The sequence below is a fragment of the Chiloscyllium plagiosum genome, unplaced genomic scaffold, assembly GCF_037043375.1.
Source record: "Chiloscyllium plagiosum isolate Xiang-an unplaced genomic scaffold, Cpla_swu_hap1 HiC_scaffold_23, whole genome shotgun sequence".
Taxonomy (NCBI): Eukaryota; Metazoa; Chordata; class Chondrichthyes; order Orectolobiformes; family Hemiscylliidae; genus Chiloscyllium; species Chiloscyllium plagiosum.
Window position 1 is genome coordinate 61,578,699 of NW_028270161.1, and position 26,764 is coordinate 61,605,462.

Genomic DNA, 26,764 nt, shown 5'->3' on the forward strand with positions numbered 1-26,764 from the left:
CTAACCCACCCTTCCACTTTCTCATCCAAGTAATTTATAAAAATCACAAACAGCAGAGGTCCCTGAACTGATCTTTGCGGAACACAACTGGTCACTGAGCTCCAGGCTGAATAAATTCCAACTATCAGCACCCTCTGTCTTCTTTGACCAGACAATTCTTTATCCAGACAGCCAGATTTCCCATGTATCCCATGCCTTCTTACTTTCTAAATTAGCCTAAAATGGGGAACCTTATCAAACACCTTGCTAAAATCCATATCCACTGCTCTACCTTCATCAATGTGTTTTGTCACATCCTCAAAGAATTCAATAAGGTTTGTGAAGCATGACCTGCCCCTCACATAGCCATGCTAATTACCTCTAAACAAACCATAGTTTCCAGATAATCATAAATCCTGTCTCTCAGAATCCTCTCCAATAGCTTGCCCACCATAGATGTAGGACTGACTGGTCTGTAATTCCCAGGATTATCCCTATTCCCTTTCTTGAACAAAGGAATACCATTTGCCATCCTCTAATCATTTGGCACTACTTCAGTGGATAGTGAGGATGCCAGATCATTGCCAATGTCGCAGCAATCTCGTCCCTCACTTCCTGTATAATTTAGTGTATTTCCTGTCTGGCCTAGGGGATTTATCTATCCTCATATTTTCAAAATTTTCAGCACATCCTCCCTTTTAACATCAACCCATTCTAGCATATCAGTCTGTTTCACACTGTCCTCAGAAATGTCAAGGACACTCTCAGTAGTGAATACTGAAGCACGGTATTTATTAAGGACCTCCCCTACCTCCTCTGACCCAAGGCGCAAGTTCCCTCCACTATCCTTGAGTGGCCTTACCCTCACTCTGGCCATTCTCTTGTTCCTCACGCAAGTGTAGAATGCCTTAGGATTTTCCTTAATCCTACTCACTAAAGCTTTTTCATGCCTCTTCTAGCTCTCCTAAGTCCATTCTTCAGCTCCTTCCTGGCTACCTTGTAACCCTCTAAATCCCTGTCTGACCCTTGTCTCCTCAACCTTAAGTACACGTCCTTCTTCCTCTTGTCACCCAACGTTCTTTCAACCTACCATCCCTTTCTTGCCTCAGTGGGACAAACTTGTCCAGCACTATCAGCGATTGTTTCCTAAACAATCTCCACATTTCTGTTGTGCATTTACCTGAGAACATCTGTTCCCAGTTTAGGCACCCCAGTTCCTGCCTAATAGCATTGTAATTCCCCCTCTCCCAATTAAATATTTTCCCATACCATCAGCTTCTATCCCTCTCTGTGAGTGTAATAGAAATCAGGGAGTTGTGATCACCATCACCGAAATGCTCTCTCATTGAGAGATCTAACACCTGCCATGGTTCGTTGCGAAGCACCAAGTCCAATATAGCCTCCCTTTGAGTCACCCTATCTACATATTGAGTCAGGAACCGTTCCTGGACACAATTGTCAAAAACTGTTCCATCCAAACTATTTGAATTAAGGAGGTTCCAATCAATATTAGGGAAGTTAAAGTCACCCATGAGAACACGGAGATGATGGCACAGTGGCAAGCACTACTGCCTCACAGCGCCAGAGACCCGGGTTCAATTCCCGCCTCAGGCAACTAGCTGTGCGGAGTTTGCACATTCTTCCCGAATCTGCGTGGGTTTCCTCCGGGCGCTCCGGTTTCCTCCCACAGTCTGGATCTGGATGGGTTGCTCTTTGGAGGGTTGGTGTGGACTTGTTGGGCCGAAGGGCCTGTTTCCACACTGTAAGTAATCTAATCTAGAAATCATAGGTTTAGGGTGAAAGGGGAAAAAATTAAAAGGGACCTAAGTGGCAACGTTTTCACGCAGAGGGTGGTACGTGTGTGGAATGAGCTGCCAGAGGAAGTGGTGGAGGCTGGTACATTTACAACATTTAAAAGGCATCTGGATGGGTATATGACTAGGAAGGGTTTAGATGGATATGGGCCAAATGTTGACAAATGGGACTAGGTTAGTTTAGGACATCTGTTTGGTATAGGCGTGTTGGAACAAAGGGTCTGTTTCCGTGCTGTATATCTCTATGATTGTAAATGGTGCAACTATAAACAAGGTGCAAAAACAAGGAGTCTTGACATTCATGGAGTCAAACCTTTGAAGGTAGCAGAGAAAGCTGTTAAACGCATCTGGGATCTTTTATTTTATTAATAGAGGCATAGTGTACAAAATAAGGAAGTAATATTCAGCTTTTTCATAACAGCAGTTAAGGCCTGTTTGGAGTCTTGTATTAATTTCTAAGTGTCATATTTTAAAAAGATTGATGAAATGCTGGAAATGGTGCGGAAGATATTTATTTGAATGGCACCATGAATCAGGAACATCATCTATGCTGTAAGATTGGGGAAGCTGTTATGTTTATTCTTTGGACTTGGAAGGTTAAGAGTGTATTGGATGGAATTTTTTTTAAATTGCTTGTGGGGCACGGAAATCATTGGTTAGCCAGCATTTATTGTCTGTACTTAGTTGTACTTGAGAAGGTGCAGGTGAGTTGTCTTCTTCAACCACTAGAAACCACATACTTTAGGTTGACCCCCTCAGTGCCCTTAGGGAGAGATTCCAGGATTTTGGCACAGCAATACTGAAGGAATGCTAATATATTTCCATGTCATGATGGTGGGTGGCTTGGAGGGGAACTTGCAGGTGGAGGTGTTCCAATGCATCTGCTGTTCTTTTCCTTCAGTTTGGAAGTTGCTGTCCAAGAATCTTTGGTGAATTTCTACAGAGCATCTTTTAGGTACTACATATTGCTGCTACTGAGTGTTGGTAGTGGAGTGAGTGGATGCTTATAGGTGTGTGCCAATCAAGCAGGCTGCTTTGTCCTGGATTCAGTCAAGCTTCTTAAGTGTTGATGGGACTGCATCCATCCAGGCAAGTGGGGAGTATTCCATTACATTTCTGACCTGTGCCTTGTAGATGGTTGGCAGACTTTTGGAAGGCAGGAGGGGAGTTCACTGCAATACTCCTCGCCTCTGATCTGCCTTTGTAGCCACTGTATTTATATGGTGAGCCCAATTGTGTTTCTGGTCAATAGTTGAGCTCTTCGGGAAGGTTTAAACTAGATTGGCAGGGGGATGGGAACCGGAGCTATGGATCAGATGATGCAGTAGGTAGTGAACAGCCAGATACAGCATGCAGAGAGCCTGTGAGGAGGGATAGACAATTGATAGGGCAAAGGTGCAGTCAGTGTGATGGCTTGAAGTGTGTCTATTTTAATGCATGAAGTATCAGAAATAAGGCTGATGAACTTCGAGCATGGATCAGTACTTGGAACTGCGATGTTGTGGCCATTACGGAAACTTGGATATTACAGGGTTGTTGGATTTTCAAAAGGAATACTAGGAATGGTAAAAGAGGTGGAGGAGTGGCATTGCTAATCAGTGACAATATCACAGCTGCAGAAAGGGAAGTCTTCAGGGTGGGTTTGTCTACAGAGTCAGGAGGAAGTCAGAAACAGGAAAGGAGCAGTCACTTTATTGGGAAGTTTCTACAGACTCATTTTGCAGTTCTGGTGTACTGCAGTGTGTTGTGGCCCTTTTGAATAGTGTCTTGATGCAACTTCTTTTGTGTGTGTTGGGGTGGTTGCTTTCACGTGAACTACCTCTCAATCACTTCACCATTGCAAAGTTTATTGCCTATCTACTCTGTCTAGATATCTCACATCTTGAAAACCTCCATGAAATCGCCACTGAACCTCCATGAGGTCCTAATTTCTTCAATTTATATACAAGACTAAGGTTTTTCATCCCTGAAATCATTCTCATGAATTTATGTCACAACCTCAATCTCACATTTTTCCTGAAGTGTGGCACCCAGAACTGGATGAAAACTTTAGCTGAGACTGTGGGAGCGTTCTATACAGGTTAGCATAACTCCTTTGCTCCCCAGTTCTGATAAAGGATCACTGGATCCAAAACCTAAGCACTGCCTTCTCTGCACAGATGCTGCCAGAGTCGTTGAGTTTTTTCCAGCAATTTTTGTTTTTGTTTCTCTCGTTTTGAAGGCATTGTACTTGCCTCTCAATAGTTTATAAAGCTTCTAAGTTGTACTTCATCAGCAAATTTGGAAATTTTACCCTAACACTGCAAGGGCTAAGTCATTAACATTTATAGGAAATATATCGATCCAGAACTCTCATTCCTTGAGTAATCTGTTAGAGTCCATAATTCTGCCAGCCTTGCTCTCTGTCCTACCCTCGGCTGCCACTGCGCATGTCCATTAGCAAGCCCAGACCCCGTGACCCAACCAAGATGAAGGCGGGGCCGGTCACCGTGGTGACCAGCTGATGATGGGCTGTCTGGTTGGGAGGGATCGCGTTCGTAACACGTCGGGCTCGGGATCGCGCGCAACGTAAGCGGCTCGGGACCGCGCCTGCTCTGTCAGTGTCGGGAACGTGCGGCAGGTAGTCACTTGGCTTTGGATTCCAGTCCAGATCCACTGGGACCCAAGTACCTGGCGTCATGTTGTGGGCAGCCGGCGGGTTCGTGAGGAGATTGTCTACCGCGGCGGTGAGGATGGAGGATGCCCCGAGTGGCTGGGAGAGACAGAGGCCACCCCCCACCCCACCACCATAAACCCACCACCGGCTTCAGCCCGGTCCCCTTCCCCCGAGATCGCGCCCCTGGCCACATTGCCCTCTGCTCCCGTGGGCTCTCTCTCTCGGATCGCACCTATCCCCCGGGGTCTGGTCTCCTCCACTTTCCCACCCCCTCCCCACCCCCGGCCGGGCTCTTCCAGCTGCTCCTGGGTGGACACGTTGCAGCAGCTGCGGGAGGTTGTGAGGTTGTTTCGGCACCCGATCTGAACCCGTCTGCTCCTCACCTCCCCGCAAACCCCTCCAGAATGTCCCTTCGATCTCCCCAATAAGCTCCTCGTCCTTTTCACCTCCTCAACCTTCTCCGACTTCTCGAGGTCTCTCCAATTGCTCGTTTCCTTTACCTCTATCTCAACCTCCTCTCTTCAACCTCCCCAGTCACTTCTTGGACCTGTTTGATGCCATCTCATGTCTCCTCGAAACTATCTTGACATTCTCAACGAACACCGCCTCCCCCCGACTCCCACTCCATCTCCTCAGTATTCCCGACTACCTTGCTACACCCTGACCTCCTTAATGTACCCTGACCTTCTTGATGTTCCTCAGCATCTTCAAATCCCCTGACCTCCTTGATCCTCCCACCACCTCTATTCCCCCACCTTTGCCCTCTGCACTCCTGACTCTCCCCATACCCTGTCATGCCTCCTCTCTCATACTCTAGTTTTATTGTACTTTAATCTGGTTGCTTTCTTTTTAAATAGATCTGTTACCAGAACAAGCTAAATGTGGCTTTAATAGGTCAGAGCCTATTTGGGCAAGAGGTTTACACTAACCTGCAGAAACAAGGGCACAAGGTTGTGGGAGTGTTCACGGTCCCTGACCGGGATGGGAAGGCTGATCCCCTGGGTGAGTGCAGCCATTAATGTGCTGTGACAACTGATGCTTATTTTCTTCATAGTAATCATCTTCTATTGTAATTTTAGTGTTTTGGACAGGAGTAAACAGGTTGTCATAGGTGATGTTATCTACCCTTTACCAAATTCAAAAAGACACAAGCTAGAACTAAATAGCATCTCTCATGTGATGACTATGCCAAGGTGTTTGACTTGAGTTTTATTAAGCAAAGTTAGACACTGAGCCAAATTGGGGTAAATGGCCAAATGTTTGGGCAATGAAGTTAGTTTGAAGGAATGTTTTTAAAAAACAAAGACAGGTTGAAAGGCAGAGAGGATTATGAAGGAATACTAGAACCTGGGCCACAGGCATGCTGACAGTTGAGGACAGTAAAATCTGGGGATTCTTGGAGGGGGCACAGATGGTGAGTTGTGCTGCTGAAGTTAATAAAGCAATGGAGAGACCCTGCTCCGTGACTATATTACTTCTCAACCTCCCCTTTTTCACTTACCATCTACATACGTTACATATCCACTCTTCATAACCTAATTTCTTATTTTGTCAGTTTGGTGGTTCTGGGTTGTATCAGTACACTGATGCCCAGAGCTGTACACATTATTCTGAACGTGGTCAGACTTGTATTTTAGAAAATAACAGGACTACATCAGTATTTTGACTAAAGATTAATCTTTCAGTACATTCAGACACCTAATTTTTTGTCATCACGGCCAATAGTTCCAATTTGTTGTCACTTAGGACCTCCAGGTTCCCCTCATTTACCTTGTACATTATTTAATTTTCATTTTGTCATGGTTCCATTCCTGAGTTTCTGGTCTTATGCTTAGGAAGTGGTGGACGCAGGTACAATTATAACATGTAAAAGTCATTTGAATGGCTATATGAATAGAAAGGGTTTGCAGGGATAGGGACCAAATGGGGCTAGGTCAGATTGGGATATCTCGCTGGCACGGATGAATTGGACTGACGAGTCTCTTTATGTGCTGTACGATTCTGTGACAGTGACTCTGTGTAGAACCTACTTTGTTTCATTTGCCACGTGTCTGGCTAATTCACTTATCTTATTCCTTCCTCAGCTTATCACATTCAGCTTTACAGTCTTTAATTAACCTTGTCCATTATGTTTGTGACGCCTTGTTGCATTAAACAATCATATTAATTGTTATAAGCAGAATTATTTGAAGTAATAACTTCCATGGTCAGGTCAGCTCCTAAAAGACAGCAGCTTCATTTTAAACCAAACGACTACCATTATTTATACTGAATTTCACTTCCAGTTTGAAGCATATTTCTAGGCTGTCTACATTACACTTTATATATGCTAAGATATTGAACTTAAAGGTCAAGTCAATAATGCATAGGGAGTCTTTTAATTTACTCACCATCTGCCACAGATTTAGTAACTCTGCCTTAATTCCTTAAAGGGACTATCACTTTTTGGACTACAAATTAAATCATAGAATCATTATAGAATCCCAACAGTGTGGAAACAGGCCATTTGGCCCAACCAATCCATACTAATGCTCTGAAGAGTAACACACTCAGACCCATTCCCCTATCCTATTACTCTGCATTTACCCCTAACTAATGCACCTAACCTACACATCTGTACAAGAAGGATAGTAGGGATATTCCAGGTAACTACAGACCAGTCAACCTAACGTCGGTGGTGGGAAAGTTGCTGGAGAAGGTACTGAGGGGATAGGATCTATTTATATTTAGAAAAGAATGAGCTTATCAGTGATAGGCAACATGGTTTTGTGAGGGAGAGATTGTGCCTTACCAACTTAATAGAGTTCTTCAAGGAAGTGACCAAGTTGTTAGATGAAGGAAGGGCTGTTGATGTCATATACATGGACTTTAGTAAGGCATTTGATAAGGTTCCCCATTGTAGACTAATGGAGAAAGTGAAGTCACATGGTGTGCAGGGTGTTCTAGCTAGTTGGATAAAGAACTGGTTGAGCAACAGGAGACAGAGTAGTAGTAGTTGAAGGGAGTTTCTCGAAATGGAGAAAGGTGACCAGTGGTGTTCCACAGGGGTCAGTGTTGGGGCCATTGTTGTTTGTAATATACATAAATGATCTGGAAGAGGGCACTGTTGGTATGATCAGCAAGTTTGCAGATGACAAGAAGATTTCTGGAGTGGTAGAAAGCATAAAAAACTGTCAGAGAATACAGGAGGTTATAAATAGACTGGAGAGTTGGGCGGAAAAGTGGCAGATGGAGTTCAATCCAGACAAATGTGAGGTGATGCATTTAGGCAAGACTAATTCCAGAGTGAATTATACAATGAACGGAAGAGCCTTGGGAAAAGTTGGTGAGCAGAGAGATCTGGGAGTGCAGGTTCATTGTACCCTGAAGGTTGCTGCATAGGTGGATAGAGTGGTCAAGAAGGCATATAGTATGCATGCCTTAATTGGACGGGGTATTGAGTATAAGAGCTGGCAAGTCATGTTAACATTGTACAAGACATTGGTTCGGCCGCATTTAGAATACTGTGTACAGTTTTGGTCGCCACATTACCAAAAGGATGTGGACGCTTTGGACAGGGTGCAGAGAAGGTTTACGAAGATGTTGCCTGGTATGGAGGTGCTGGCTATGAAGAAAGGTTGAGTAGGTTAGATTTATTTTCATTAGAAAAAAGGAGATTGAGGGGGGACCTGATTGAGGTTTATAAAATCATGAAGGGTATAGACAGGGTGGATAGAGACAAGCTTTTTCCCAGGTGAAGGATTATAACAAGATGTCATGCTTTCAAGGTGAGAGGTGGAAAGTTTAAGGGGGATACACCCGGCAAGTATTTCACACAGAGGGTGGTGGGCGTTTGGAGTGCGTTGCCAGCAGAGGTGGTAGAGGCAGGGATGGTAGATTCATTTAAGATGAGTCTGGACAGATGCATGAGTAGGTGGGGAGCAGAGGGATACAGATGCTTAGGAATTGGGTGACAGGTTCAGACAGTACATTTGGATCAGCTCAGGCTTGGAGAGCCAAAGGGCCTGTTCCGGGGCTGTAAATTTTCTTTGTTCTTTGTTCTTATTCCTGAACAGTATTGGCAATTTAGAATGGCCAATTCACCTGACCTGCACATATTTGGACTGTGGGAGAAAACCGGAGCACCAGGAGGAAACCCACGCAGCCACTGGGTGAATGTGCAAACTCCAGGCAGACAGTCCCCCAAGGCTGGAATCAAACCTGGGTCTCTGGCACTGTGAGGTGGCAGTGCTAACCACTGAGCCACCGTGCCACCCATGTTAAAAGGAAATTCTGTCAAGCTTATCTAATGTTTTGATTTAATTGTTTGTCAAGGCTTTCTATTCATATAGGGGAGTCCACGTAAAGTATGTTGTTATTGCCAGCGAGTTTACTTCAACAGCTAATCAGCTCGTTATCAGTGGAACGTGGCATGTAATGTTGGTTTTTAATGCGGATTAAATATTCAGTAGATGAGATGTTCATGATGAGCAGTTTTATGGGGAATTTTCTTGTTACTCTAGAGTAAGAATATTTTGTAAACATCATTGTGCATTTGTTGTAGGTATAAAAAACTCTACAAGAGAAAGTTCTGTAAATAAAGAAAGAGAGAAGTGATTGTACTGACTGAGCAGAGTCTGAACTCTCGATACCAAAGTTAAACATTTCTTAGATGGCTATCTTTATTTATTCTGTTCCTAGCCTGAAACCAGCGGTTTATTATACCCGCCAGAGTGAAGGATGCCAGTGCTGGTGATTTTCATGTTGAATGTTACAAGTTAGTTGTCAGCTACATTGGATTTGTGAAGTGAAGCACTCATATCAGCCCCACTCTGGCCAGATTGGAAATGGTTTAGTTGAGCAAAGCTACAACCTCAAAGTGTGCTGATTTTGCAAAATGCTTATGGGCAGGTATTTTGATAGTTTCTGTTCTAAAATAGTTACACCTAATAATAGAATTGCAATGGACGATAATCAGAAATAGAATTCTACATGGAGTGTGGCATTCGCTTGGAACTTGATACAACAATGTGTTATTTCTGATTTGCTTGATTTTTCTAACTTTTCTCACAGTTGACAATTCTTGTAAAGATTTGTTTATCATCTAATGTTAAAATAAAAAGGGTGGCACGGAGGTTTAGTAGCTAGCACTGCGGCCTCACAGCCTTAGGGACCCAGGTTCAATTCCAACCTTGGGTGACTGTCTGTGTGGAGTTTGCACATTCTCCCTCTGTCTGCGTAGGTTTCCTCTTGGTGCTCTGATTTCCTTCCACTGTCCAAAGATATGTAGTTTAGGTGAATTGGCCATGCTAAATTGCCCAAAGTGTTCAGGGATGTGTAGGCTAGGTATGTTAGTCGGGGCAAATGTACAGTAGGGGAAATCCATCTGGGTGGGTTACTCTTCGGAGGGTCAGTGAGGACTTGTTGGGCCGAATAGCCTGTTTCCACACTGTTGTGATTCTATGGCGATCATTACCTATCTCTTTCTTGGTCTGAATATATATTTTTTAATGAATTTTTCATCAAACTTCCAGTAAGTTGTGTGGAGATGAAAATAAAGCACTTAGATATTGCAAGGTAAGCATCGATGGTACTCTCACCTTTAAGCTGCTGCAAAAATAGCATGGGATATATGTAAGATTTCAATCTAAGGCAATATTTTAATTGTAGTTTGTAACTAGAATTTTGTCGCTGGATTTATGTTCTCCTGTCACCCTTTCCACAGTGACTGAGACATAGTCATCTTAGGTTGTGGTACAAAACTAGAAGGTTACAGTTTCACACCCTCATCTAGGCAGAGTTAGCTGGTCACAACCGAATCCTGGGGCAAGTTCAAAGATTGGCGCAAAAAAACTCTGCACAGAAAAGTGATTGATCGTTCAGGGTTCCAGCTTTTGTGGCTTCTGCTGAGAGTGGGATGAAAGTGGGAGAGGCCATGCCGATGGGGATGTACCTACTAGGAAAAGTGCAAAACTTGACCTACTTTTCTGGAATAAGGCAGGGCAAGTGACTGAGGTGTCAGTGAAGGAGCACTTTGTGGCCAGCGACCATAATTCTATAAGGTTTAAATAGTGATGGAAAAGGATAGACCAGATCTAAAAGTTGAAGTTCTAAATTGGAGAAAGGCCAATTTTGATGGTATTAGGCAAGAACTTTCAAAAGCTGATTGGGCACAGATGTTTGCAGGTAAAGGGACAGCTGGAAAATGGGAAGTCTTCAGAAGTTAGATAACGAGAGTCCAGAAAAAGTATATTCCTAGTAGGGTGAAAGGAAAGGCTGATAGGAAAGGAATGGATAGGATAAATGGACAAAGTTTTTTTCCCTGGGGTGGGCATAGGTTTAGGGTGAGAGGGGAAAGATATAAAAGAGACCTAAGGGACAACCTTTTCATGCAGAGGGTGGTACGTGTATGGAATGAGCTGTCAGAGGAAGTGGTGGAGGCTGGTACAATTGCAACATTTAAAAGGCTTCTGGATGGGTATATGAATAGGAAGGGCTTGGAAGGCGGTGGGGCAGGTGCTGGCAGGTGGGACTAGATTGGGTTGGGATATCTGGTCGGCATGGACAAGTTGGACCGAAGGGTCTATTTCCATGCTGTATATCTCTATGACTCTGATGCCTCCATTGACTTTGGGAGGGGCCTTGATTAATGCCCTAAGTCAGAGTAGGAGAGCCCCATCAAGTCAAAGCAGGAAGGGCCTTGCCAACACCCGCAATGAAGGCAGGAGGGGCTTTGACAGTGAGTTCAGGAATAGCCTCTTCTTTAGAAATTTGGCACTTCTTTTGTTCGGCCTGAAACAGATTTGTGGCTGACTGTAAATTGAATGATTTTGGATAGTGATGAAGCCTTCAGGGCAGCAGTCTTTGTCTCAAGGCTGGAGTATAAAAATTTGAACTGTTTGTAGCTGTGAGGTTTAACATCGAGAAAACAAATAGTATGAATTTGCTGACAGGATTTTCAAAGCAAAAGTCATCAGACACAAGGCGAATGAAATATTTTGAACAGAAAAATGATTTGATATTCCAAATTAGCCATTACAGAACAACCTCAATTATCCAAACGAGACAGACAGGGAGTATTTTGTTCAGATAATTGATCTGATCATAAACAAAGGAAGCATTTACAGGATCTTGAGATCTTGTTCGGATAATCTGAATTTTGGATAATTGATTGCTCGATAACTGAGATTTTTCTGTACATAAAAAATAGTGCTGGAGAACACAGCTGAAGAAGAGTTATATCAGACTCAGAACATTTCTCTCTCCACTTAATCTGTCAACCTGCTGAGTTTCCCAGAGTTTTCTGTTTTTATTTCAGAGTTCTGTTCCTGTGCTGTACTCTTCTATGTTCCAGCATCTGCAGTTACCATTCTTTTATTTGATGTTATATTGGTGCAATAAAATGAGACATTACTGGAAGAGCAAGAGAATAGTGTCTGCATGTTGAATTCACAGTTTTATCCTTAATTACAATTCTGAATAAACCAACAGCAGTTTACATGTTTTCATAATTGGATAAATAAGAATTTCATTGTTGATCCACCAGTGAATTCATTGTGAACTATGTCTGTGGATCTGGCCTTTGTACTTTTCACCATTATCAGGAAACATTTGCCAGCAATGTTGTTACAAGTGTTGGGTATTAGTTTATCCTCTTCCATTCGCACGAAATGACATTTTAGAATCTTTCAATTAATGCAATTAATAAATGGTAACCCATCTCTTGAAAGATAAATTGAGTTTGTTTTGTTTTGGGAGGATGGAGGGGAGTACACTTTGAGAGTTAAAAAGATCACAGAGGTAAATATGTTATAAACTAATGTTTATTGTCATTTTAATTTTTTTCTCTCAGCTGTTGCAGCAGAGAAGGATGGGACACCAGTATTTAAGTTTCCCAAGTGGAGGCTGAAGGGAAAACCTATTGCAGATGTTGTTGAGGCCTATAAATCAGTTGGAGCAGAACTAAATGTGCTCCCATTCTGCAGCCAGTTCATTCCTATGGATGTTATTAATCACCCAAAGCATGGATCAATAATCTACCATCCATCACTGCTTCCACGCCACAGAGGCGCTGCTGCTATAAACTGGTGAGAATAGTCCTCCAAATGACACTGATATTGACTGTTGTGGTGCACTTTAAATTGCATAGCAAGGATCTGATGTATGTGTAAGGAATTTGTAATAATGAAGAAACTGTGAATTTTAATTTTTTTTGATTTGCTGCAAATTTTATTTAACCTGTTGTGATTTTTAAAAAAAAATTTGAATTTAAAATTGAAATTGCCAGCATCCAGTGATTCTTCACGAAACTCCTGACAGTCTATTAATGAATTCTCTCTTCTGTCCAGCTGTTAAAGAAGGGGTCAACTGCATTATTTGTTTGGTGCAAACATGAAGGTGAGAGATTTTAAAAAGGTAGTTTTATTGCTGAAAAGAGAGGCATGTTGCTGAAGGTTTTTGTGTTGCACACACAGGGCAAATGCAAGAAATAGGCAGGGAGGCAAGTAGTGAAGATGACACATGGAGTCTATAGACAAGTTAAATGAGTGGGCAAAAACTTGGCAGGTAGAATATAGCATGGGAAAATGAACTATGGCAGGAAGAATAGAAAAGCTGAATATTATTTAAATAGAGACTCACCTACGTTCGTGACACCACCCACGCCCTCCACCTCCTCCAGGATTTCTGCTTCCCCGGTCCCCAACGCCTCATCTTCACCATGGACATCCAGTCCCTGTACACCTCCATCCCCCATCACGAAGGACTCAAAGCACTCCGCTTCTTCCTTTCCCGCCGTACCACCCAGTACCCTTCCACCCACACCCTCCTTCGACTGACCGAACTGGTCCTCACCCTGAACAACTTTTCTTGCCAATCCTCCCACTTTCTCCAAACAAAAGGAGTAGCCATGGGCACCCGCATGGGCCCCAGCTATGCCTGCCTCTTCGTAGGGTATGTGGAACAATCCATCTTCCGCAACTACACTGGCCCCACCCCCCCATCTTTTCCTTCGCTACATTGATGACTGTATCGGCGCTACCTCGTGCTCCCACGAGGAGGTTGAACAGTTCATCCACTACACTAACACCTTCCACCCCAACCTCAAATTCACCTGGACAGTCTCGGACTCCTCCCTCCCCTTCCTAGACCTTTCTGTTTCTATCTCAGGCGACCGAATCAACACGGACATCTACTACAAACCAACCGACTCCCACAGCTACCTGGACTACACCTCCTCCCATCCTGCCCCCTGTAAAAACGCCATCCCATTCTCCCAATTCCTTCGTCTCCGCCGCATCTGCTCCCAGGAGGACCAATTCAAAATACGTACAACACAGATGGCCTCCTTCTTCAAGGACCGCAATTTCCCCCCCGACGTGGTCGACGTGCCCTCCACCGCATCTCCTCCACTTCCCGCTCCTCCGCCCTTGAGCCCCGCCCCTCCAACCGCCACCAGGACAGAACCCCACTGGTCCTCACCTACCACCCCACCAATCTCCATGTACAGCGCATCATCCGCCGTCACTTCCGCCACCTCCAAACAGACCCCAGCACCAAGGATATATTTCCCTCCCCTCCCCTATCAGCTTTCCGTAGAGACCACTCCCTCCGCGACTCCCTTGTCAGATCCATACCCCCCACCGACCCAACCTCCACTCCCGGCACCTTCCCTTGCAACCGCAGGAGGTGCAACACTTGCGCCCACACCTCCCCCCTCACTTCTCTCCAAGGCCCCAAAGGAAACTTCCATATCCGCCACAGATTCACCTGCACCTCCACCCACATCATCTACTGCATCCGCTGCAGCCGGTGTGGCCTCCTCTATATTGGGGAGACAGGCCGCCTACTTGCGGAGCGATTCAGAGAGCACCTCTGGGCCACCCGGACGAACCAACCCAACCAACCTGTAGCACAGCATTTCAACTCCCCCTCCCACTCCACCGAGGATATGCAGGTCATTGGACTCATCCACCGCCAAACCACAACAACCCGACGGTCGGAGGAGGAGCGTCTTATCTTCCGACTGGGAACCCTCCAACCGCAGGGGATGAACTTGGACTTCACCAGTTTCTTCATCCCCCCTCCCCCCACCTTGTCTCAGCCGGATCCCTCCAGCCCGGCACCGCCTTCCTGACCTGCAGTCTTCTTCTTGACCTCTCCGCCTCCATCCTACTCCGACCTATCACCCTCACCTTGACCTCTTTCCACCTATCACATTTCCAACGCCCCTCCTCCAAGTCCCTCCTCCCTACCTTTTATCTTCTCCTGCTGAACACTCTCTGCTCATTCCTGAAGAAGGGCCTGTGCCCGAAACGTCGAATCTCCTGTTCCCTGGATGCTGCCTGACCTGCTGTGCTGTTCCAGCAATAAAGTTTCAACAGACTGTAGAAAGCTGTATAAAGGGATTCTGTGGAAAGTATAGAGGGATTTTGGTGTGAATCACAAAAAGATAGATTATAAGTTCAGCAGATAATAGAGAAGACAGATTTGCTCCAAAGGATAGAAAAATAAGGAGGTGTTTCTAAAACTATACAAGGCACTGACCAGATCACAGCTGGATTACAATAAACAGTTTTGGTCTTGTTGACTAACGAAAGATTTACTGGCATTGAAAGTAGGAGAAAGTGAGGACTGCAGATGCTGGAGATCAGAGCTGAAAATGTGTTGCTGGAAAAGCGCAGCAGGTCAGGCAGCATCCAAGGAGCAGTAGAATCTACATTTCGGGCATGAGCCCTTCTTCAGGAATCGCTTTTCCAGCAACACATTTTCAGCTCTGGCATTGAAAGTAGTACAAAGAAGGATAACAAGGCTGGTCTCAGATGTAGAGAGATTTTCTTACAAGGGAGGTTGAGTAGGATTTAAAAGGAGAAGTAATCTTCTTGAAGCACGCAAGATTCTTCGAGGACTTAACAGGGTGGATGCAGAGAGATTGATTCCCCTTCTGGGAGAGTCTATAGCCAGAGGGCTCTAGACCGGTTAGTCTATAGAATTCTATACTGCAGGGGGCTGTCAAGGTTTGGCCATTAAATGCATTCAGTGCTGTGATAGACAGATTTCTAATAATTCCGGGAATTAAAGATTATGGCGAGAAGACAAGAAAGTGAGTTGAGAATTTTCAAATCAACCATGAATGATCTAATTGAATGGAGGAGCAGATTTGATGGATTGAGTAGTTTACTTCTGCTAATTCTTGTGGTCTTAATGTCAAATTTCAAAGAATTGTAATATTTTGTACTACAGGAGAAAAGGGTGCTTGAAAAACCCAAAGCAAAACATCCACTGATAAATGTGATTCCACAATTGGATGAAATTTTATAAACTATCCTGATTGCACTAATACTTATGTTAACAATAAATTTATGATCAAGTTGAGCTCACAATGTGGCTAATTTGTGCTAATTTCATACCAAAGGACCTATTATCTACTCGCATAAGGAATATGTTGAAGTGTTGTGGTGTTTTTTAAAAAAACCCAAAGTGCTGGGGGTGTCTTTAATTTCTGTTGCTTTCTCCATGGCAATGCTTCAGCCAGTTACAGTTGATTTGCCAACAAATCAGATACCTCTTACCTTGTCATACAAATGGTTTTAATTGTTTGAAATTTGGCAGTCTTACATTTGTCCTGATGAATGAGAGATGAAAAGCTTGGGCAATATATCCCTGATTTTAGCAGGATTCAACTTCTGTACAATTAAGGAACTGGCAATATGGAAGTTGTCAGTGTCGTCCTCTTGCAATGAGAGATTTTTCTGTTTTGTGAAGCAAATGGAATTTGATGCTGGAGAGACTGGAGTTATTATGGATTCAGGTTAACACAAACTATATTTTTAAGTTACACAGAGGGAGGACTCTAAGCCATTGTTGATGTGTGAGTAATGTGCAAAATCATGGAATAAGATGTCTCTGACTCAAACTCTTCGAAATTATGCAGTGCTAGACACTTTGAAGTGCATGGATATTGTGAACAGAAATTGCTGAGTGTCTTGGGTCACACTTGTCCTGTAGACATCATGGGTGGCAAAGTGGCTAAGTGGTTAGCACTGCTGCCTCACAATGCCAGGGATGGGCGACTGTCTGTGTGGAGTTTTCACATTATCTGTGCAGGTTTGCTCCGGTTTCCTCCCACAATCCAAAGATGTGCAGGTTAGGTAAAATGGCCATGCTAAATTGCCCATAGTGTTAGGTGCATTAATCAGGGATAAATATAGGGTAGTGGAATGGGTCTCAGTGGGTTACTCTTCGGAGGTTTGGTGTGGACTTGTCGGGCCAAAGGGCCTGTTTCCATACTGGAGGGAATCTAATCTAATCATTTTTTTGTTTGTTCATGGGATGTCGGTGTCACTGGGTGGGCCAGCATTGATTGCTTGTCATAGGTGAAGGTGGTGATGAGCTGACTTCTTTAACCACTGTAGTCCTTGAGGTTAAGGGTCACCGCAGGGTTGTGAGAGAGAAAGAGAGAATCCTGGGATTTTGACCCAAAAACAGTGAAGGAACAGTGATATGGTTCCAAGTCAGGATGGGCTATGTCTTGGAGAAGAATTTGAATGTCATGGTTTCTCTAGGTATCTGCTACCTTTGTCCATCTAGGTGGTAGAGGTCTTGTGTATTGCTCAAGTATGAGGTGGGCCGAAACTGAGAGTAGGATGGTCCTGAACAGCATGTTTCCTGGTGGGTGAGGAGCAGATAAACTATATAGTTGTAATTATGGAGATCTATAACTGGAGGCAGTGGTGTCTTTGAGGTTGTGGCCTTAAGGTTCAAATGTTTCTTGCCTATCGTATGTCTGATGAAGGTAAAATCTCTGAAAAAGAAGGAAGCATTCCAAGATCGCATGAATCGCTTAGAGTGGCAGTTAGAGGCAGTGAGGAATTTACAAAAGCAAGGAGATGTGATGGATGGTAGTTATAGAAAGGGAGAAAAGCCGCAGATACAGTCAGTTGGATGGCGTAACTCCAGGAAAGGTGCGAGGGTTAGGCAGGTAGTTCAGGAGTCTCCTGTGGCTATCCCCATTTCAAACAAGTATGCTACTTTGGAAAATGGAGGGGGTGATGGACTCTCAGGGGAATGTAGCAAGAACAGCCAAGTTTCTGGTCAAAATAGGAGGGTAGAGCAGATGAATGCATGGCTGCAGAGGTGGTGTAGGGGAGAAGGGTTCACTTTTTTGGATCATTGGAACCTCTTCTGGGGTAGAAGTGACCTGTACAAGAAGGATGGATTGCAACTGAATTGGAAGGGGAGTAACATGCTGGCAGGGAGATTTGCTAGAGCTGCTAGGCAGGATTTAAACTAGTAAGGTGGGGCGTGTGGAGGGGGTGGAGTTGGGGGGGGGGGTGGGGAAATGTGGGAACCAGGAAAATAGTGAGGAAAGAGATCAGGCTGAGACTGGTACAGTTAGGAAGGGGAGCAAGTCAAATGGTCAGGGCAGGCAGGAACAAAGGTAGGACTGTTAAATTAAACTGCATTTACTTCACTGCAAGAGGCCTTATGGGGAAAGCAGATGAACTCAGGGCATGGTTAGGAACATGGGACTGGGATATCATAGCAATTACAGAGACATGGCTCAGGGATGGACAGGACTGGCAGTTCAATGTTCTAGGATACAAATGTTATAGGAAGGTTAGAAAGGGGGCAAGAGAGGAAGGTTAGTGGCACTTTTGATAAGGGATAGCATTACCTTTGTACCTATGGAGGATATTCCTGGGAATACATCAGGGAATTTATTTGGGTGGAACTGAGAAATAAGAAAGGGACGCTCACCTTTTTGGGATTGTAATATAGACCCCATAAGAGTCAGCAGGAAATCAAAAAACAAATTTGTAAGGAGATTTCAGTTATCTCCAAATAATAAGGTGTTTAACTTTGCAAACATAGATTGGTACTGCCATAGTGTTATGAGTTTTGATGGAGAGGAATTTGTTAAGTGTTAAGTGTGTACAAAAAAAATTCTGATTCAGTATGAGGATGTACCCACTAGAGAAGGTACAAAACTTGACCTACTCTTGGCAGGGCAGGTGACTGAGGTGTCAGCACTTTGGGGCTAGTGACCATAATTCTAATAGTTTGAAAATAGTGATGGAAAAGAATAGACCGGATCTAAAAGTTGAAGTTCTAAGTTGGAGGAAGGCTAATTTTGACGGTATTAGACAAGAACTTTCAAAAGCTGATTGGGGGCAGGTGTTTGCAGGTAAAGGGACGGCTGGAAAATGGGAGTCCTTCAGAAATGAGATAACGAGAGTCCAGGGACAGTCTATTCTTGTTAGGGTGAAAAGAAAGGCTGGTAGGTGTAGGAAATGCTGGGTGACTAAAGAAATTGAGGTTTCGGTTAAGAAAAGGAAGGATCCACAGGCCAGGTATAGACAGGAGAGATGGAGTGAATCCACAGAAGCGTATCAAGGCAGTAGGAGTATACTTAAGAGGGAAATCAGGAGGGCAAAAAAAGGTGTGATAGAAATTCTATAGTGTGGAAACAGGTCATTTGGCCCAACAAGTCCACACCAACTGTCTGAAGACTACCCTACCCAGACCCATTCCCCTACATTTCCCCTGACTAATGCACCTAGCCTACACATCCCTGAACACTATGGGCAATTTAGTATGGCCAATTCACCTAAACTGCACATCTTTGGACTTTGGGAAGAAACTGGAACACCTGGAGGAAACCCACGTAGACATGGGGAGAGTGTGCAAATTCCACACAGCCAGTCAATTAAGGCTGGAATCGAACAGATGTCCTTGGTGCTGTGAGGCAACAGTGCTAACCCCTGAGCCACCATGCCACCTTTGGCGTAGCAGATAGGGTTAATGAGAATTCAAAGGGTTTTAAAATACATTAAGGACAAATGGCTAACTAGGGAGAGAATAGAGTCCCTCAAAGATCAGCAAGGCAGCTTATGTGCGGAGCCACAGGAGATAGGGAAGATACTAAACGAGTATTTTGCATCAATGTTTACTGTGAAGAAGGATATGGAAGGTATAGAATGTAGGGAAATAGATGGTGACATCCTGAAAAATGCCCATATTACAGTTGAGGAGGTGCTGGATGTCTGGAAACACATAAAGTAGATAAATCCCCTGAACCTGATTAGGTGTACCATAGAACTCTGTGCAAAGCTAGGGAAGTGATTGTTGGGCACCTTGCTGAGATATATTATCAGTCGTCACAGGTGAGGTGCCGGAAGACTGGAGGTTGGCTAACATGCTGCCAGTATTTAAGAAAGGTGGTAAGGAAAAGCCAGGGAATGAAAGACCGGTGAGCCTGACATTGGTGGTGGGCAAGTTGATGGGAGGGAATCCTGAGGGACAGGATTTACATGTATTTGAAAAGGCAAGGACTGATTAGGGATAGTCAGCAGGTTTTGTGCATGGGAAATCATGTCTCACAAACTTGATTGAGTTTTTTGAAGAAGTAACAAGATGAGGGCAGAGCGGTGGACATGATCTATATGGACTTCAGTAAGGCGTTCAACAAAGTTCCCCATGGGAGACTCGTTAGCAAGGTTAGATCTCATGGAATAAAGGGAGAACTAGCCATTTGGATACAGAACTGGCTCAAACGTAGATGAGAGAGGGTGGTAGTGGAGGGTTGCTTTTCAGACTGGAGACCTTTGACCAGTGGTGTGCCATAAGGATTGGTGCAGGGTCTACGGCTTTTCATCATTTATATAAATAATTTTGATATGAACATAGGGGGTATAATTAGTAAGTTTGCAGATGACACCAAAATTGGAGGTTTAGTGGACAGCAAAGAAGGTTACCTCCAATTACAACGGGATCTTGATCAGATGGGTCAATAGGCTGATAAGTGGCAGATGGAGTTTAATTTAGATAAATGTGAGGTGCTGCATTTTGGAAAGGCAAATCCAAGCAGGACTTGCATGCTTAATGATAAGGTCCTGGGGAGTGTTGCTGAAGAAAGAGACCTTGGAGTGTAGGTTCATAGCTCCTTGAAAGTGGAATGACAGGTAGGTAGGATAGTGAAGAAGGCATTTGTTATGCTTTCCTTTATTGGTCAGAGCGTTGATTATCAGAGTTGGGATGTCATGTTGCAGCTGTACACGACATTGCTTAGGCCACTTTTGGAATATTGCATGCAGTTCTAGTCTCCTTCCTAGTGGAAGGATGTTGTGAAACTTGAAAGGGTTCAGAAAAGATTTACAAGAATATTGCCAGGGTTGAAGGATTTGAGCTACAGGGAGAGGCTGAATAGGCTGGGGCTATTTTCCTGGAGCATTGGAGGCTGAGGGGTGACCTTGCAGAGATTTATAAAATCACAAGGGATAATAGATAGGATAAATAGACAAGGTTTTTTTCCTTGGGGTGGGGGGAGTCCAGAACTGGTGGGCATAGGTTTAGGGTGAGAGGGGAAAGTTATAAAAGGGCCAGAGGAAGTAGTGGAGGCTGGTACAATTACAGCATTTGAAAGACATTTGGATGGGTATATGAATAGGAAGGGTTTAGAGGAATATGGGCCGAGTGCTGGCAAATGGGACTAGATTATCTGGTCGGCATGGACAAGTTGGACCGAAGGGTCTGTTTCTGTGCTGTACATCTCTATGACTCTATGTCATAGTTCATGACATGAAGGGACACAGGGAAGTCATAAACTAGCCTGACAAACAACTGTTAGTAATAATCTTCTCATTAATTTGTGTGCTATCGTCTGGAAGAAGAGTGAGATTAGGAAGGTCAGTTCTATAGCTAGAGTTATTGGGAGCAGTAAGTGTTAACATGTTTGGAACACTGAGGTGAGGCCAGGAAAGAAGGAAGGTTGCTATAACAGGGCAGTTTTACTCTGAATCAAAATTATGCCTGTCTCCTTTTGAAGAAAAAAATGGCGGAAGATTTAAATGTATACAGGTTCTTGTGTTGTGGACCTGTTATTTAGTGAATGTGTGTTCTAATATCATAGTGACAAGTGACAAATTTGAATTCTGCTTATATTTTAAATCAAGAAATTAAAAATTGAAGCAAGGAGCGATAAAAGTGATCTTGAGGCTGTACGTCATAAAACTCTAGTTGATTTATGAATGTTATTTAGAAAGGAAAGCTGCATTCTTACCTCGTTTGGTTTATCATATGACTCCAGCCCAACACCAATGTGTTGGCTCTTAACTGTACTTTGAAGTGATCTGGCAAACTTTTCAATTGTATTAAATCACTATCTTCTCAAGACGTTCATGGGTGGGTCAGCGACACCCTCATTCTGAAAGGGTGGGTGCTTTAAACAGTTGTAGTAATAGACGCTGAAGATAGTAGTTGAAAAAAATTGAAAATGAAAGGGTTGAAAAAAGAACTTCACTACTGAGGTAAAAGTTGTGGAAAAGGCCTAGGTTATCAGGAATATAAATGAGAATATACATTAATGATTGTGCTGTATTGAGTTGTGAAGGGCATTAGTTATTAAATAAAAAGAAGGCACAATGTATTTTCCTGTATTGTGTTTGATATCCTCCGAAAATGACAATTCAAGCTGTTAAAAATTATTTCTATTTTAAATTGATGTAAACTGATTACTTTTATGCATATCTGATAAAATTATTGTTGTAATCCTGAAGTGCTATGCTTGCTCTCAAACCTGCTAGCAAAAAATAATATCCTTTATCTTCTTCAATTTAAATATCCTGATTGGTTTGCCTCTCAGTGAAAATTAATTTTGCTGTGAGATTCTCCATCATCTGGAATCTTCAGTTCAAAATCTTGTTTGTTGTACTCCTATGAACTGTTCTCTACACTGCTTTTTTGAAGCTTTTCACCTACGTTTTAGATGTTATGCATGATACGTGGTTAAATACGTTTTGCAGTCTGTAATTGAGTTTATTATATTCATTACATGCCATTTACTAGTGCCTGACCACATTAAAGTGAATCAAATATTTCTTAGCGTTACTGCTTAATTATTGAAACCTCTTCTGAAAATTTGTCATGTCTGTTCCATTCTCCAGCATAGTTAGAATGTATAGTTTGTTTTTGCAGAAAATATCTGTGTACTGCCAGCAATGGTAAGTTTGGAGTAGACTATCCAGGCAGCCATGAGAACATCAGCTATCTTCATATTTGCAAACTCATTTTAATTCAGTTTGCTAATTTGCAAATTATTTCATCAACCTAGTACATCAGTGCATTACTTGAAGGTTTATCTAGAGCTTTCTAAAAATCCAAAAAAATACCAGCTAGTCATTATGTTCAGGGAATTTCAACTCAAAAACTTTAAACTTTGACGGTATCATGTATGTCTCCGAGTATTTCTTCACTGCCAGTATGAAATCCATTAGTTTGTTTACCCCAAACAGGTCTTGATACTTTTTGACTATCAAATGACACTAGATAAGTTTCAGTCCTATGATGAGACTCTGTTTATAAAGCTGCTGAGAGTGTCGTCTCTAAACTGGCCTGTTACATTGACTGGATCGTGGAGTAGATCTCATTCTTAGTTTAGGTGTCCTGCACATATTCGGAAGTGTAGAATTTTGCAGTACTACAATAGACCATCTGGCTTATTACATCTGTACTCATTCTGAGAAATCAATCAATTCAGTTCCATTCTCTTGTCCTCTTCCCAGACCTCTAATAAATTAAGTGGATAGAAAATTAGAGATTTAGTAACTTCTGACTTTGTCCATCCCAGTCCAACACCAGCACCTTCACATCATGGCTATTCGAAGAGGAACAAGGGGCTTATGCCTCGTGTCCTGGCTGATATTTATCCTTCATCCAAAATCACAGAAATTCATTATCTAGTCATTATTGCATTGTGGGAGCTTACAGTAGGCAAATTGGCTGACATATTTTTACCATTACAAACTTGATAAGCATTAACTGGCTATAAAGTGCTCTGAGATGTACAAAAGTCATGCAATAATATCTGGACTGCATAAAAATCAGTGATTGGGTTAACCATTACTTTTTTGTCTTTGCATTTTTAGAAATTAGGATCCCAGTTTTTTTTTTAAAGCTTTAAAAAGTTGTCCACTTAAACGTTTTTGAGTATATCACCTGAAATGAAATCACACCAGGAATTGGCACAAAATGACAACTGAATAATTTAACTTAAATCCCATTGTTATTTGAATCTACACTGTAAAGTAACTTGTTGAAATGAAATATTCTCTTCGATGAAGACAAACTCAGATTCTTGGAGGCGGTAGCATTGTGAGCACTGGACTGGGAATCCAAAACACCACGCTCATGGTAAAATTTGAATTCAATAAAATCCTGGGATAGAAAGCTGACCTAATGATGACAATGTCAGTTGTCAGGCTGACTGGCTCACTAATGACCAATAGGGAAGGAATTCTGCTGTCTTTGCCTGGTCTGTCCCAAATGTGATTCCAGACCCATACCATGGAGGTTGATTATCACTTGCCCTCTGAGCAATAGGAATGGACAACAAATGCTAGTTTTTCCAATATGTCCACAACTCATGAAAACATTCAAAAAGATATGATTTATCTCAGTGGTGATGTCTTGCAGATGTAAATAGTCCATCATCAGCCACTTTAGAGGATTGCATGTAAGGCATCACCATCTGAGTGTTATTTTGGAATGCTGCTTCGTTCAATTCCAGCTCACCTAGTCATTGTATCAAGGAAAGAATAATAGGAGCAAAAGAAAGCCATTCAGCCCATCAAGTCTGCCTCTGCCATTCAGCGAAAGCATGGCTGATCTGATAATCGTCAACTCTACTCCCTTGATTCTCTTAATGATTAAAAATCTATCTCAACCTTGAATATACTTAATGACCCAGCCTCAATAGCACTCTGCGGTAAGGAATTCCACAGTTCATTGCCCTCTGAGCGAATAAATTCCTCTTCATCTCTATCTTAAATTTGCGATCACTTATTATAAGATTGTGCCTTCTGGTCCTAGACTCTTCTGATCTACCCAATCAAGTCCCCTAAGAATTTTGGATGTTTCAGTAAGGTCTCCTCTTATTCTTCTAAGAGACAAGACATATGGGGAGGTTGATTTGCATGGGGAGACAGGACAGCTTCTCCATCAAAAATGATTTTATTGCCCAAGCATCTCAAGCTTCAAGTGTTCATGCTATTTGTGGAGTGAACATTGAAAAACAAAGCTAGCAATATTTATACAACCTTCTGCTAAACATTTTCCAATATGAATTTGTTGACTTGCTAGGATTATACCTGATATCTTCATCAAACGTCTTGTCTAGATGGAAGGTTGCCAACCTTGTTTAAATAATTGTGCAATATTCTTGTCTCCATTGATGATTTTATCTCTTGAATTTTGTTAATATCAGTCCAGAAGACCATGACGTGTGGGATTGAATGTGATGATCAGGCTTTTGCATTGTATCCCTCAAAGTTTATGGTTCTTGTCATTTGGATGGCAGGGTGGCTCAGTGGTTAGCACTCCTGCCTGACACACCAAGGTTCAATTCCTGCCCCGGAGACTGTGCAAACTCCACACAGACAGTCTCCCCATGTCTGCATGCGTTTCCTTCAGGTGCTGTGATTTCCTCCCATGACCCAAAGATGTGCAGCTCAGGTGAATTGGCCATGCTAAATTGCCCATTTTGCATTAGTTAGGGGTAAGTATAGTGGGAGAATTGGTCTACGTGGGTCGCTCTTCAGAGGGTCACTGTGGACTTGTTGGGCCAAATGGCCTGTTCCCGTACTGAAGGGGATCTAATCTAAATATAGAACGTTACAGCATAGTACATGCCCTTCAGCCCTCGATGTTGTGCTGACCTGTCAAACCAATCTGAAGCCCATTAAACCTTCACTATTCCATTTTTATCCTATGCCTTACCAATGACCATTTAAATGCCATTAACCGTGAGTCTACTACTATTGCAGGCAGGCTGTTCCACACTCCTACTACTCTCTGAGTAAAGAATCTACCTCTGATACCTGTCCTATATTTATCACCCCTTGATTTATTAGCTTTTATTAGATTTAAAGCTATGTCCCCTCATGGTAGCCATTCCCATTTAGAGGAAAAAAGCTCTCACTGTCCAACCTATCTAACCCTCTAATTATCTTATATGTCTCAATTAAATCACCTCTCAACCTTCTCTCTAATGAAAACAGCCTCAAGTTCCTCAGCCTTTCCTCATAAGACCTTCCTTCCATACCAGGCAACATCCTAGTAAATCTCCTCTGAACCTTTTCCAACGCTTCCACATCCTTCCCATTATGCAGTGACCAGATTTGTATGTAATACTCCAAGTGCAGCCGCACCAGAGTTTTGTACAGCTGCAACATGACCTTATGCCTCTTCTAATAAAAGCTAATACACCATATGCCTTCTTAATAACCCTTTTCCTGGGTGGCAACTTTCAGGGATCTATGTACATGGATACCGAGATCTCTCTGTTCATCTGCACCACCAAGAATCTTACCATTAGCCCAATACTCTGCATTCCTGTTGCTCCTTCCAAAATTAATTGCCTCACATTTTTCTGCATTAAACTCCATTTGCCACCCCTCAGCCCAGCTCTGCAGCTTATCTATGTCCCTCTGTAACGTAAAACATCCTTTGGCACTCTCCACAACTCTACTAGACCTCTGTCATCCGCAAATTTACTCATTCATCCTTCTCAGCCCTCATCCAGGTCATTTTTAAAAATGACAAACAACAGTGGCCCCAAAACAAATCCTTGTGGTTCATCGGTGGCACAGTGGTTAGCACTGCTGCCTCACAGCGCCGGAGACCCGGGTTCAATTCCCGCCTCAGGCGACTGACTGTGTGGAGTTTGCACGTTCTCCCCGTGTCTGCGTGGGTTTCCTCCGGGTGCTCCGGTTTCCTCCCACAGTCCAAAGATGTGCAGGTCAGGTGAATTGGCCATGCTAAATTGCCCGTAGTGTTAGGTAAAGGGGTAAATGTAGGGGTATGGGTGGGTTTCGCTTCGTCGGGTCGGTGTGGACTTGTTGGGCCAAAGGGCCTGTTTCCACACTGTAATGTAATGTAATCTAACCACTAGTAACTGAACTCCAGAATGAACATTTCCCATCAACCTTTGTCTTCTTAATAACCCTTTGTCTTCTTTCAGCTAGCTAATTTCTGATCCAAACTACTAAATCACCCTCAATCCCATGCCTCCATATTTTGTGTAATAGCCTACCGTGAGGAACCTTATCAAAAGCCTTACTGAAATCCATATACACCATCAAAACGTCTTTACCTTCATCCACCTGTTTGGTCACCTTCTCAACAAATTCAATACGGTTTGTGAGGCATGACTTACCCTTCATAAAACCATGTTAGCTATCTAATCAACTTATTCCTTTCTAGACAATTATAAATCCTATCTCTTATCAACTTTTCCAGCACTTTGCCCACAACCGAAGTAAAGGTCACTTGTGTATAATTA

General features: G+C 43.0%; 1 protein-coding gene across 1 annotated transcript in view; it reads left to right on the plus strand.

Annotated features, from left to right (window-relative positions):
* Positions 1 to 4,360: 4,360 nt before the first annotated feature.
* Positions 4,361 to 26,764, plus strand: part of LOC122561527 (mitochondrial 10-formyltetrahydrofolate dehydrogenase-like) — a 137,711-nt gene continuing 115,307 nt past the window's right edge. The window contains exons 1-3 of the mRNA XM_043713262.2: positions 4,361 to 4,519; positions 5,307 to 5,451; positions 12,281 to 12,515. Of these exons, the coding sequence (XP_043569197.1) occupies positions 4,472 to 4,519; positions 5,307 to 5,451; positions 12,281 to 12,515 (428 nt within the window). The 5' untranslated portion in view covers positions 4,361 to 4,471. The remainder of the gene's footprint in view (positions 4,520 to 5,306; positions 5,452 to 12,280; positions 12,516 to 26,764) is intronic.